The 13,544-nt window shown below is 39.7% G+C and overlaps 1 protein-coding gene across 1 annotated transcript in view; it reads right to left on the bottom strand.

Moving 5' to 3' along the window:
• The window catches only part of LOC137406644 (UDP-glucose:glycoprotein glucosyltransferase 1-like), a 68,858-nt gene that overhangs the window by 31,576 nt on the left and 23,738 nt on the right, over positions 1–13,544 (bottom strand). Inside the window, exon 7 of the mRNA XM_068093248.1 lies at positions 12,555–12,717. Within this exon, the coding sequence (XP_067949349.1) occupies positions 12,555–12,717 (163 nt within the window). The remainder of the gene's footprint in view (positions 1–12,554; positions 12,718–13,544) is intronic.

Genomic DNA, 13,544 nt, shown 5'->3' with positions numbered 1-13,544 from the left:
GCTGTAAAATGTGAACCTACACGCCGAGTAGTTGTCAGCGGTCAACGCAAGAGTTCAGCAGTGTTCAACTTTCGCGAAGAGACGCAGGCAAAACCTTCCCAAAATTTACTGTAAAAGTGAAAGTCATCATTATCGAAACGGCATGGCGAGTGACCATTTTTTATGCGATTATCAGCGATGAAGCTTTATGTGAACAGAAGCCGCCGGGCCTAGCATCGCAAGTGTTTTGCTACGCAAGATTACCGCTGGGGTCTCGCAATCGATATGGCAACTAGGCTTACAAATTGCAACTCCCTGCAGCTATTTTTGCTAATTTCTAACTTTCAGGGGACCGACCCAAAATAAACTCGCTATAATCTTGGCTAAAAATGGCTAGACACTTCGAGCTGGGTACATCCCTGCCTCACATAAAACAACGCTTGACAAAGCTTACGCATGAGGAAGGATGAGGCCACCCTATATTTGATTGCAAAGCGTGAGCTTATAATTTATGCTTATTTAACTCATTTCAGAGCACCTGTCTCACTGAGTAATCATGCAAAAATAAACTATAAAATATTGTGTACTTCCTAATCTAAATGCGTACAGGGAAAACATTACTGTTGTGATGCAAAACGCTAAGGCCGGGGCTGACTCTAAGATATCTGCCGGAACCCAATCTTGCATTGCACCAGTCCTGTGAATTAGCCGTGTGAATTACAATAAAAAGACAAATACAGCTATTCCCATTACAACATTTGTGGTCTCTATCTCAATGTCTAAATCTATCTGCCGCCAGCCACCCTCAAGGCTCAAGCGCATTGAAAAAATATCGGGTGAACTCAAGGGCAAAATCACATGAATTAACGCTACATCAGATGCTAACAGCTAATGCCAGTCAATTCAAAGAATATCGATTCGTGTATGTAAAGAAGGTTTGATGCTTCTGCCTGGCACTTTGTCATGATTGGCTAACTGATCGTAACAGAGGTTTTGAGAATAAACGTTAAAGACACCAGAAAAGTAGTCCTGGGCTTGAAGCAAAAATTGGGTCATTCTAAAATGGTCTAACATCATTCTAAAAAACTATGTTACAAATAAGTGTTGAAAACGGATGCAAAAAATATACAACCATTGTGATCAAATTGATTTCTACAAATGGCAAGAAAAAAACTTATGCCTGTATTTGAGGTCATCAGTGTATTCATTTGGTGCCAGGCTGATGCCAGTGCAAATGTTTTGCAACACATTGCAACATTTCATCTCAGGGATGCTTCAACCTCTAAGTTTTTGTGAATAGCATAAAGGACATATACATGTAGAATATGGAGGGTCGATACGCCTTGGTTTGTTTTCAACCACAACTGAATTGTATTAGCATACAGTTCCTTCCAATTAGGCTATCAGCCAAGATATAAAAAGGTGCTTAGTTTTTTGATTTCGTGGGCACCTCCTTTCAGATGGAAGATTCCTTCAATTTATACTAATTGAAGTATGTAGATTTCAAATCTGATGAGTGACTCTGGATGTGATTCCCATTTCTTTGTAAAACCGAATTTTTATATAAATCGGTAATTGTCTCCACCTAAAATATGAACATATGTGATTTTCAGGGCCGAATAGCAATAAAAATACAATTTATAGCAAAATATATATTTACTATCATATCCAAGCCTACAATAGAAACTCTGTACCTGACATGAATGAAAAAACTTCACATAACTTCAGACGAATACTGGTATCATTTTGAGTTATTCCACGTCACTTTCAGCATCACTGTCCTCATTTGCATCTACATCAGATTCTGTGTCTTCAGCATTCTGGCAATCAAGGCAACCACAGAGCTCAGTACATGGTAGCTTGGCAATTTTGCATGCACATTTGTTGCTCCTACAGCCAGTTTTCTTGCATTTGCATACAACAGATTGTATCACATTATCTGGTGCAAGCACCCCACTGTGCCACTTGATAGAATAGTCTGCCTCATCATTCTCAAGAGTCCATCCATGATTTATTGGTGGTGGTGCATCAATGGAAGCTTCAGTTGCAGACTTCCATATACTGGCAACATAATTCGCTCTTTTCACGTGTTCTACTAGAGATTCTTTACATGGGGGAAGAGATGAGCTCGCACCAGATTTGGCAATAAATACTTTATAGCGTAGCCGATTTATGTCCGACCCGTCTTCCTGGCCATACAGTTGACAAGTATAGGCCTCGCAAAGATTGATCACCTCATCTGTGTTGAATAAATTTCCCAGTGAATTCATGGCCTGCTGGCACTTGGCATCTGTTTTTATGAGTTTGTAGTGTGTTTTTTTCCCTTGCCAGCAAATGAGGATACTGCATCACAGCCCGAAAAAGCGTGAACTCCGATGAGGGCATCCACTACATTATCACCCAGCTTTCCTGCCATCTTAGTGACATCCAGCAACCTTCTCTTCTCTCTGGTCCCAGTTAAGATGGCCCATTGAAACTTGACCTTCCTGCAGTGGAATATTGCCATAACAGCTACGTCCGTATCTGACGATTCTATGATCACAGGTCCACCTGCATGAGCTGCATGTAATATAAGACGTGTATCGGCCTCCTCGTGATCAGTGGCTAGGCATCTTACTTCCTCAGCAATAGGTAGTTGGTTTGGTGTAAACATCAGACTCACGCATGTGGTTTTGGTGGTGGCATACAATGTTAGTGTTGTGTCTCTTGTTAATGATCTCCAATGGCTCACCAGAAACTCCAGCATAGACTCTTTGTTTTTTCTAGACCTGAGATAGGAGCGCCAATCTTTTGGCACGTTGACTTCGCTGTTGGTTATGTGCAGGCAATGTTGATGCTTGATGTCTCCTCTTCTACTTCTCTCACCACCTTTGATGCTACGCTGGTAGTAGTTGTCGATAACAAAATCAACTCGAGCTGCTTTGTACTTTTTCCCACGAGCTATCAGCATGTCTAAAATCACCTCGCCAAGTTTCCCAAAGGTAGCTGGAATAGCATTGGCTGACAGAGCCTGGATCATGGCCATAGCATCAATTATGATTGCATCCACAACATCTAAAGTTTCAATAATGCAGTCATTGCAGTCAGCTTCAAGAGCTTGCATTAGTGTTGACTTGTTGGTTTTTGACATTGATCCGTCAGCAGCTGCCAGTGGCACTGAAACACTAGAGAGCGGATGTGATAGAATTGATTCTAGATCAATAGGTCTTGATTTGCTGATTATCAGAAGTCTGGCAAACAGGGACCTGTCACTGGCATGCATGGCAGCTTTTGCTTGCTGAGAGGTTTTCCTTTTGTTGGGTTGAAGAAAAGTAGAGAGCTTAGATGCCTTAATAGAAGTGAAAAAATCCACTGAGCCCGTCTGTATTCTTTGTTCCACAAAATCTTTCAATTTTGTCTCACCCACAGTCTGGACGCTCAGGAGATCTTTCAAAACTTTAGCAGGGGCGACATAGCCAGACATAAGACTGATAAGATCCTTGCCGTCATGCTTAAAAGGATTGATGAATGCCTTGATAGTAGTGATCACTTTCTGTATGTCAGATTCATCTTTCTTCATCCTGGTAAAAAAAAAAATAATAAAATTATTCACCCATGATATAATTTCAATTTTTTTTCTTTCTGAATTGGCTCAATGAAGATTCAAAGGCAGGTTATTTCATAAGATTAAAATTCAAATTGATTTTTGCAATACTAGGCTCTTGAGCTTTTCATGGGTGTAGAAACCTAGCGCTTGTTGGTCTGATGTGGCATCAGAGAGTTGTTAATGTATGCGATTTCGATAATTTGCAAACATGCAACACCAAATATCAATCTTTGGCAGGTAGCGAATCTCAAGGGTGTGTAATTTGCTTATGTGAAGTTTACCTCTGCTCTGTGAGTTCTGAATGAACAGTTCCTAAGGTTTGCATGTTCCCCATTCGTTCACATTCACCGGAAATGGCAGCCCTCTCTGACTGAGTTTGATACCATCGCTGCATTGCATCTAAATGATTTAAGACAGGAACATATTTATCATAATGGCTACATACATGTAGGAGCACAATGTAAATTTCTAACGAACTATGAGTCCTTGCTTTCAATTTATTTACTGTTTGAACTGTGTACATACATCTGCTTAGATTAAGAAACTAAGAAGCTCAGGTAAAAATACTGCAGGTGAACAGACAACTACCAACACTTGTGTTTCCTTCAGCCATTTCATAACATTAACATAATTTTACCTTATAGTGATACTTACCCCTTTTTAAAGTCACTCCCTTCAAGCCACCAGTAGTCTTCGTATCTCTATTCACTGTCTGCTCAATTCCCTGGTCAGCGGATATGCTGCTGAAAGCCAGACAGTCACTACGCTGGAGTGTCCAAGACCCAGTCTCACAGAGTGCCTGGTATATCTCAGGATGAGTTGCAGGAGGTTGCACCATCTCATGCCAGTATGCTGTCCCATATCTATAAGAAAACCAAAAAAGGAGTAATATAGATCTCATATTTTGTAGCTATCAAATGAAATTGCTGGAACACTTTGTTTCAACTGGGTTCTAGCTATCATAGTTTCTGCCTGCTGAATGATAAAGCGATAAAAATATGAGTCAAAAGTGAGGGATTAGTCAAATGAAAATTTATATATTTTCAGTTGTAATCATAACCAGAGCTCCAATTGACAGGTACATGTACCAACCTTGCATAGTTTGGTCGATCAAGTGAGAAGAAGAATGGTAACATCAATCTGAAGGCTTGCACATGTGCATCCCAGTCTGATTCACGAATAGCTCTAACAAACATCAAGAGTAACTGAATTGCTTGAATGTATGCATACCAGTAGGCAAACATGGGAGATTCTTGGCTTTTGGTGGTAACATAGTTTTTAAACAGTTCATAAACTTCAAGTAATTGGGGAGGACAGAAAGCTCGATGGTTACCGTTGATCACTAACTCAGCTAGATCTCTGTATGTCTGTGCGGACAGCTCATCTAAGGTTTCACTAAAGCTTTGTAGAAGTAGCCGTGATAGACTCTCGTACATGACCTTGTGGGCACGAATGGAGCGATTGTAGTTGTGTCCATTTAGTACACTGGGCATAGATCGTTGTGCAACTATGTCTGCCTCGATGAGCACATCCTCTAAGCCTGAAAGTTTGAACATTTTACCAATTGCTCCCATGAAAGCCATGCAAGTGTGAAACTCTCCCATCCGAAGGACAAGGCGTTTCTGGTACAGATCATTCTTCCATCTTATTTGCTGGGCTTTGCTGTAAAGTGCCTGATCAAAGACCACTACCACTGCCGTTAGATCAAAATCACTGGCTTTTTCAATGCACTGGTTTAACACATGGGAAACAGTAGACATGTCATTAGGTGGCGCCTCAATGTTCTTCAAATAATGAAGACTTGATTTCTGAAGTAACACATCTGCTTTACACACTACATTCTTTTGATAGCCTGTCCATCCGGGGAGTAGACTTTTTGACTTTGATTTGGCTATGATGTATTTGAGCTCTTCAAACACATGGTCATTTTCCTTTTGTTGGTCTGTAGTGATTTCTGCTGCTGTCCTAGTTACTGGAACACCAACCCGTTTGCCTTGGATGTATGGTTGAAGTACTACTGGATTGCTCCTTAGTGTTCTTTGTCTGCGTGATATACAAGTAGGTGTGGAATAGGGTAGATCAGTGAATGAGTCTGTGTGTGAGTGCTGCTGAAACATAATGCCATTCATTTGGTGTGTGGTGCCGGCCCCAGAGAGAGTTTCTTCTGTAAAATCGATATTGTCATATACCAGTATTAGTAGCTTGCCTTTACAGAAAAGTCTCGGAATTTTTACAGGGTTCTCCTCTATATCCTTAGCAATGGCAGTCTCAGCCCTAGTTACACTGTCGTAACTGACACAGTGTCCTAAGGAATGCAATAGTCTGATAATATCTGAGGATCCTGTTCGGTGTTTCAGTGTCAAGCCAAGGGCTAACGACTTAGGTGTTTGTGTCCTACCACGACTTTCTAGATGGATTATGTCTTGACATATTGACAGCAATTTCGAGTGAGATGATTGTGTCAGCTGGTTAAATTCCAAATGATTAGGCAGGTCATTTCTGTCCGATAATCCACATACAGATGACAGAAAGTTGTAGAGGAGAGGGGGGACTGCTTGTTCTGCAGATTCTAGATTTAAATTGAGGCTGCTTGGAGGCCATTGCGGCTTATATATGTGAGATTTTATAGCATCAATTAACTCGAAAGCTCCATACAAGAAATTTTGCCCAGACATTGCATTGATATTTGCATGGCTTGAGTGTCGAGAGTTTATTCTTAAGCTGGGATCGGTCTCAGATATCGAGGTAGGAATGTCACTTATGCTGGGATCGGTCTCAGATATCGAGGTAGGAATGTCACTTATGCTGGGATCGGTCTCAGATATCGAGGTAGAAATGTCATTCATGTGAGTGCTATCTAATAAAGATGTCATATTTGGCGGATTGTGACCTATTTCTGATCCAGAATCCTCCGCAGAGGAGCTGTCGCTCAGTATTGACTGCACCAAATCACCCATCTTCGCATCTTTAAAGTAGACGATCTCCCTCTCATTGCATCTCTTAGACTTTTCAAAAATGAGGTTATCATACTTCTGCACAAGCTTGGATTTGATCTGCCCATTTCTAAAACAGTAAATGTAACTGTAAATGTAACTGTGTGCAAATTATTTTCCCCTCCCAAACCCCTATGGCTCTCAGTCATCACTTGATAAACCTGCAACTTTTGAAAAATACACATGAGATAGTCCGAGGCAAGCACACAAAATATCTAAATATCAGCTTACTACTGAATGTAACTGGATATGGACTTCTGGTCTCACCTTGCAAGTTTAGTGTCACTGTACTTATTGAACAGTTTAATGACATCCCTAATAGTCATGAACATATTTTCTGACATCAGTCTCTGTTCAATTTCTAAGCAAAATTCTTGAGGCAGCTGATTACTTCCTTCTCTCATATCATGCTGCTGAGCATCAATGCTAAACAAAGAAAAAGAGAATGTAAGAATTATATTACGATGTCAATAACACATTAAATCATATGATTTGCGAGCTAGTCATATTCAGTGAACAGTACCACCCTTTAACCCATAATAACAATAAGACCACAACACAGCACAGCCCACCAAATATTTGGATTGTCTCAGGAATGGCACCAAATCACAGTTCTCTAAATCATTATTTGAAGGGAAATATGGAAACTGATAGATTGTGATTTGTTAGCAGGTTAATGTTATTCACAATCATTGCAAACACACAATTAGTCTCACACAGTGACATATACTTTACCTGTATGCTTATTTCATGCTAAAAGACAATATTTATCAATTATATTACAACGTAACACCTTATGGTTACCATAGATTCATTTTACAAGAAAAGACTTAACAAATGAATGGAATGATACATAAAATCAATACAACATCGTTCAAGTTTTACCAAATTTAAACTTTGTCATGCGCATTTTATTGAGCTTGAATAAGTGATGTGAAATCTGCCATACCGTTTTCTTTCAGTAGCGGAGATGTAGGTATAATCTCTGTGGCATTTCTTGTGATAATGCATCTCTGAAGCAATAGGATCTTTGACAAAGTGCATAAGTATGCGGTTATCTTGCTTCTGTCTTGCTGCATTCTTTAGACCACCTACAGAGCAGAAAGCATATGACATGTCTTTGTGTAACAGTAGGCTACAATGTTTTGAATTTATAATCCATGCTATGGGAAAACACAACCTTGCTAAACTTCTGAGTGCAGTCTGTTTTTCATGACTATTTCTAATCATAGCCCAAATAACTCACCTGCATGAACAGTTTCAGCTCGCATGAGTTTGTGAAGTACTGTCTTCGATTTTACAGACAAGTATCTGGTGCGTTTCCCGCAGATCACACATACTTTTTCCAATACAGGCTTACTTGTGGACAGCTTCACGTTACTTGCTGATCTTAATGTTTTCTTTGGCGGAGGGAATACGGAAATGTCTCCTGGGTCATCTGCCACTGACAACTGTGGTAAAAAAGAAAGATAATTTTTCAGACCACATGACAAAACAGGGACATAAAATGCATTCACAAGCCAAATCAAACTTACTGGGAGGGTAACCCAATCAGTGCTGGAAAAGTGGATATAATTTTTTATCTCTTTTAATCTAACTTCTCAAGCACTTAACTGCAATGAGTTTGTCTGTACTCTGTGTGAAAGTGAATGAAAGAGATACACTGAGAACCTGACACACAACATGACAGGATCTCGGCAGGATTGGGTAGTGCTACTTAAAATTACCTCTGAGTAGTTCCTCTTTGCTTTCTCAAGCTTGCTTTTATTAACTAATCTGGAGTAGCAATTCTTGTGGATAGTTGCTCCAACCACCAATAAATCTTCTTCTTTTAGTCTAGCACACACAGTCTTCTCAGGTTCTTTGTTAAGTTCTATCCATTGGTGGACAGAATTATGTAGCACTGAGGCTGAATAGTCAGTTAAATTAATTAAGGCACCTTTGGTGCTTTCAAAGTGAGCCACATAAGCCATCACAAACAAACAACACAGACGAATATCGTCATGCTTACAGTTCTGTAATGTGATAGCTTGACTCGGCTGACCTGTCCCAATTATAGAATGAAATCTGATTGGTTAAGAAGAAAAATTTACCGATAAAAACGATCGTTTTTGAGAGAAGACAACTCCTTATTCATGAAATTTGTTTCATTAATTTGACATAGACCTGGGAATTATATGTTGAGTCACTCATCAGATTCATAATCAGCACCCTCAAAATACCCTGTAGGGAAAGTTTCATCCATCTGAAAGAAGGTGCTCACGAACTTGCAAGATAAATTGCCTTGGCTGATAGCCTAAATGACTATAGAGTTGTATATTCAGCCATGATTGCAAACGAGCCGGCAAGTGGACGCCGAAAAAATACCCTTGTAACCAAAGAAGCAAAGGAAAGCGCTGCTATTCTTTTTAATGTAAGGTACCAACACTGCCACAGTAATTGTGGCAAGACAGCGACATAGCACCAAATGAAACTTGTTGTTTTTATGGTGCGTTTACACTGGCCGATTTTGTCACCGATTTTGATGTGCTCAGACAAATTTGATGAGTCGGTGTCGGTAGGTGTGAACAGAAAAATCGGTGTCGGCACCGATCTAAAAGTCGGTGTCGGAGCTACCTAGCAGTGCCCGGTTGCACCGACAAATCGGACGCTCATCAGCCAATCAGAAGCTAGGAGCCTCTGGTTAAATGAGCCTAGGCTTTAATGACAGTGCTAAGTTTATGAAACGAAAGGGCTAGGTTTAATGAGAGGCTAGAAGACTGTCATTAAACTTTCCCTCGTTCTCTTTTTAATAGTGAACCAGCATGGCTAGCAACGATGTGAACGCGAGAGTACCAAAAAATCAAGTTTTTTTCTTTAATTTAAATTAATTAAAAGTGAATAGCCAGTTGTACGACTACTACTAGTTCTACTACTAGTACTACTGTAAATACAACTGTAAAGAAATTTGCCGGCCCTTACTTGGCACGATTTAGATTATGTCATACAGAAATAAATTGCGTGTGATTTCATTCAATGTTTTATTAGCGAAGGAAATTCACTAGCTGAGGAGCGTACGGCCATTTACTCTGTCTACTAAGTGAGCGTTGCTCCCTTATATACAATAAAATTGCCTGTTCCGGCTAACGGGACCGACTGAGAACACCGGCTAGCAATGTTAAAATGGCCAATAATTAGGCCCGCTAGTGCGTTGATATGACAACATAAACGACGACAATTGATAGCATAACGAGTAACAAGGTCAACAATAAAAAGGCAATAAAGAGAGAATAAAAAGGACAACGCATATAATAAAATATTTACAGACATATAAAATATATACAAACAAATAATTACAAGAAGTGTAAAGTGTTGGCCCGGCGTCCATCACACTACTACTACCACAAATATACATTCACCATTCAATCTTCTTCATTATTCATTTTATTTATTGTAATTACTCGGACGAAAGAACTGTAGTACAGTTCTTTGCTCGGATTTTCATTGCCTCATCATTCATTCATTGCTTGGCATTCAGTAGTTGCTTCTAGCAGCAGTAGTAGTAGGAGCAGTAGTAGTAGTGTAGTACTAGTATATAATTTTCCACATCAAGCGCGTTGATTTTTATGTGTACTCGTCTTCGCGTGGTCGGGTGAAGGTCAGAACGGTGAAACGCTGTGATTGGCTGTTGGTACCGACAAAAATCGTTTGATCGTTGCAATGTAAAGTGGGAGTCGGTGTCGGCACCCATACGTGAAATGTCGGAGGTACCTGTCTGAGTCGGGGTATTGGCACCTAATCGGAGTCGGTGTCGGCCAGTGTAAACGCACCATTATTTGGCTGCTCGCTAGCGTGTTTAGTTTGGAGCTCGCTAACTCAGCCCATGCTATTATTTAAAGTAACAGTGTCAGTGAAGCGCTAAAGTTTGTGCTGTATCACATTATTATCTTATAAACTGCAGAGCTAGTGCATATCATAAAACTGTTAGAAACCTCAGCTATGCTGCTTCATAAGAACTATGGCTACAGGCACAAACTTGAAAATAAGTAAAAAGAATGTATAGACAGGGTTTTGACACTTGGATGTCTGGGCATGAGATAATTTGTGGAATTGTCTCCCACTTGATGCTGTACCCTAGTAAACTCGCCTGCAAAGTTTCATTTTGTTTTTCTGCGTAGCATTATGAAATTCTGTTCGCTGGGTGTGTAGTTTCAGTATAACTCACATTTTCAGTATGATTCCTAAGTTTTAAGTTGAGTTGATTGTTAGTTCTTGAGATATAGTCTAAATACCGAGTGCTTCTCTAACCGACAGAGAAATGAAAAATGGCAGACAGAACATTATTTTCTAGTGACATACTCATTGAAATTCTTAGTAATGAAGGATAAAACCTAGACAAAACTAAAAAGTTTTTTCTCCTCAACACCAGGAGCTCTACACTAAAACTATAAGTTTTTCTATTCATAATAGTTAATAAATATACATACTCTATCAGACTAGGTTTACTGCAATCATCATCTTTCTCAAGTTACCTCTAAAACATCGCTTTTTCAAGTATAAAAAAGAATTATTTACTGTATTTGATTTCTGTTTTTTTCTGTGGGTTCTACAAGCTTGGAGCTTCAAAATGGTATTTAGTTCAAAAGGAGTTTTGCTTTTTTAAGTACTTTCACAGGAGATGAAAAGTTGTTAATAATTATACTCTAGTATCAGCGGCCCTGCTTCTATATACAAGATCAGGCTTCAAAGCGTTAATAGCCTATGATACTAAACCACAAACGTAGTAAGCTAGGGAAGAAATGCCATCATCCCAGACAATATTCATTTTCACAGACGAGATCTTGGTCTTACAGCAACCTGGTCAGCCTAATCAAGGCTTTAATACCTGGTTAGGGCAAACACAAATCTTCAACAAAACCTAAGACGAAACCTCGCGATGAAATTTGTTTGGGTCGAAAAAATGGGTTCCGTGGCGTGCAAGCGATAATTGGTTTCATAAAATCGTCAAGGTAGAGGATCAATACGATCGGGTAGTTATACCCGTTTGTTGCTTCCCTATTAGGTGAAACCAGGTCTATGTATTGGTCAATTGTTCACAGAAAAGTAAAAATGATCGGACTCGATCAGAATATAGATGGCATTATTATTGGCTGAACCAACAAAGAGAGGCTTTGGTGTGACCACCCACACAAAACTAACAATTCTATTCATCCTTGGTTTAGTTGAAGTTTGGTGCTCGTGTTTGGGCATAGAGCTGCGATCATACCAACCGATTTGCAAACTGAGTTTTTGTGCCTGATCTCTGACGATTCTACGAGAGCTATCAACCCGATTTTTTCCGTTCATACCGAGATGAGTTTGAACTGAGAATGGGCGATTTTGCGATTTTTATTTTCAGGGTCAGATAACTTTAGCTGATATATTTTTAGTGAGTTAAGAATCACATTTTGTTGACTGTTTCCTGTAAAGTTTATCGTGGATGTTGTTAACAACTTTAGCCATTATTTTGCGCTGCCCAATTCATCACTAATAATGAATAACTATAGAGAACTGTAAGACAATCTTTGACTGACAGCATCAATTGTCAACTTCAATTGTTACAGCGATGACATAATAGTTGAAGCCGATACTTCAAGTATTATGCCGTTGCTATAATAATTGAATGTGAGCAGTAATTCTGTTAATAGCCTTCTTTAGGGCGCTATTAACAGAACTATTACTCATGCTCGAACCCCATAGCAAAAACGTACCCAAATGTGAAAAAAAATATGGTGTTCCCTTTAAATGGCAATGTGTGATTGGCTGTGAAGAGTGATTTTATTGATTACTCAAATTGAAAATCGGTCTCAAATCGTCCACCATTTAGGGACAGCCCGATAAAATTTCTCCTTGGACCAAACCAGTTTCGGGTTCATTTGCCTTCTTCATGCAAGGTGATTCTCGGCCAGTGGGCCAAATCGTCCAAACAATTGGCTGGTATGAACACAGCTTAAGGCAAAGCAGCAACGTTGACTGACCTTGTATCTGCCAGGCTTTAAGCGGTTTCAGTTCATTGCTGCTCTCACTCAGTGCACTTTTGTAGGCCTGAAGCTCCTTTCTCAGCTCAGGATAACGGACTCCTAGCCGGCTGAAGTTGAACCCACTAACAGCGCCCTCTAGAGGTTCTAGCAATGAATCATCCTGTAGAAGATGAAATTGTACAATGAAACAGTTGATCTGGCAGCCACAAACAAGCAGACTCTTTATTAAGATAGAACACTCACAGGTGCCTCAAGCCCCAGATCTCGGGCAACCGACAAAAATTAATAAACTCATGTACGGTGTGCTCTGAGTAAGTGACAGTTGTCCAGAGAAGTAGCAGTAAAACTATTCAGACCGCAGATACCATAGGTTGTGGGTCAGTACCATAGAGTTATCTTCTCCTAGAGTTACAACAGTGCCTTCAACAACACAAGCGTTTCCGGTACCAACAAGGAGCGTTTAGGCCACGCCCCTTTTTTGTGCTAGTCAATCGTAGTGATTGACTAGATCAATAACATCAGCCATGAGAATGGTTGAACAATGATCATGAATTTCCGCAGTTAAGATAGTAATTAATGCTCATATTAAAGAAATGATGATTATACATGTAGTTTATTACTCTTATATATGCTTATTATTTAAAGCAATTCAATACCTACATGACTTGCAAAGGCACTGAATAGATATTGTTAAGTAAGTGAGTTAATGCAAACAGTTACTCATAGATAAGATAGATAGTCATACTGGGGTTGTATTACATTGGTGTGATGGGAAGCTAATCGACTGCCATCAACTGAAAGTATTGACATTGTATGGTGATAGAGTGATTCATTGACACCACAGTCCACAACCAGCCCTTGCATGTAATATTAGATACATATCAATCAAATACATAGACTATCTTGAAGCAAGGATGTCCACTGGTTAGTGGACATCCTTGCTTGATGTAAGCAAGCAAAGGCTTTGAAAGTTAGAGTGGCAAATGC

This window comes from Watersipora subatra, chromosome 10 (genome assembly GCF_963576615.1).
Source record: "Watersipora subatra chromosome 10, tzWatSuba1.1, whole genome shotgun sequence".
Taxonomy (NCBI): Eukaryota; Metazoa; Bryozoa; class Gymnolaemata; order Cheilostomatida; family Watersiporidae; genus Watersipora; species Watersipora subatra.
The sequence above is the reverse complement of the archived record's forward strand: the minus strand, read 5'-3'. Positions and strand labels throughout refer to the sequence as shown.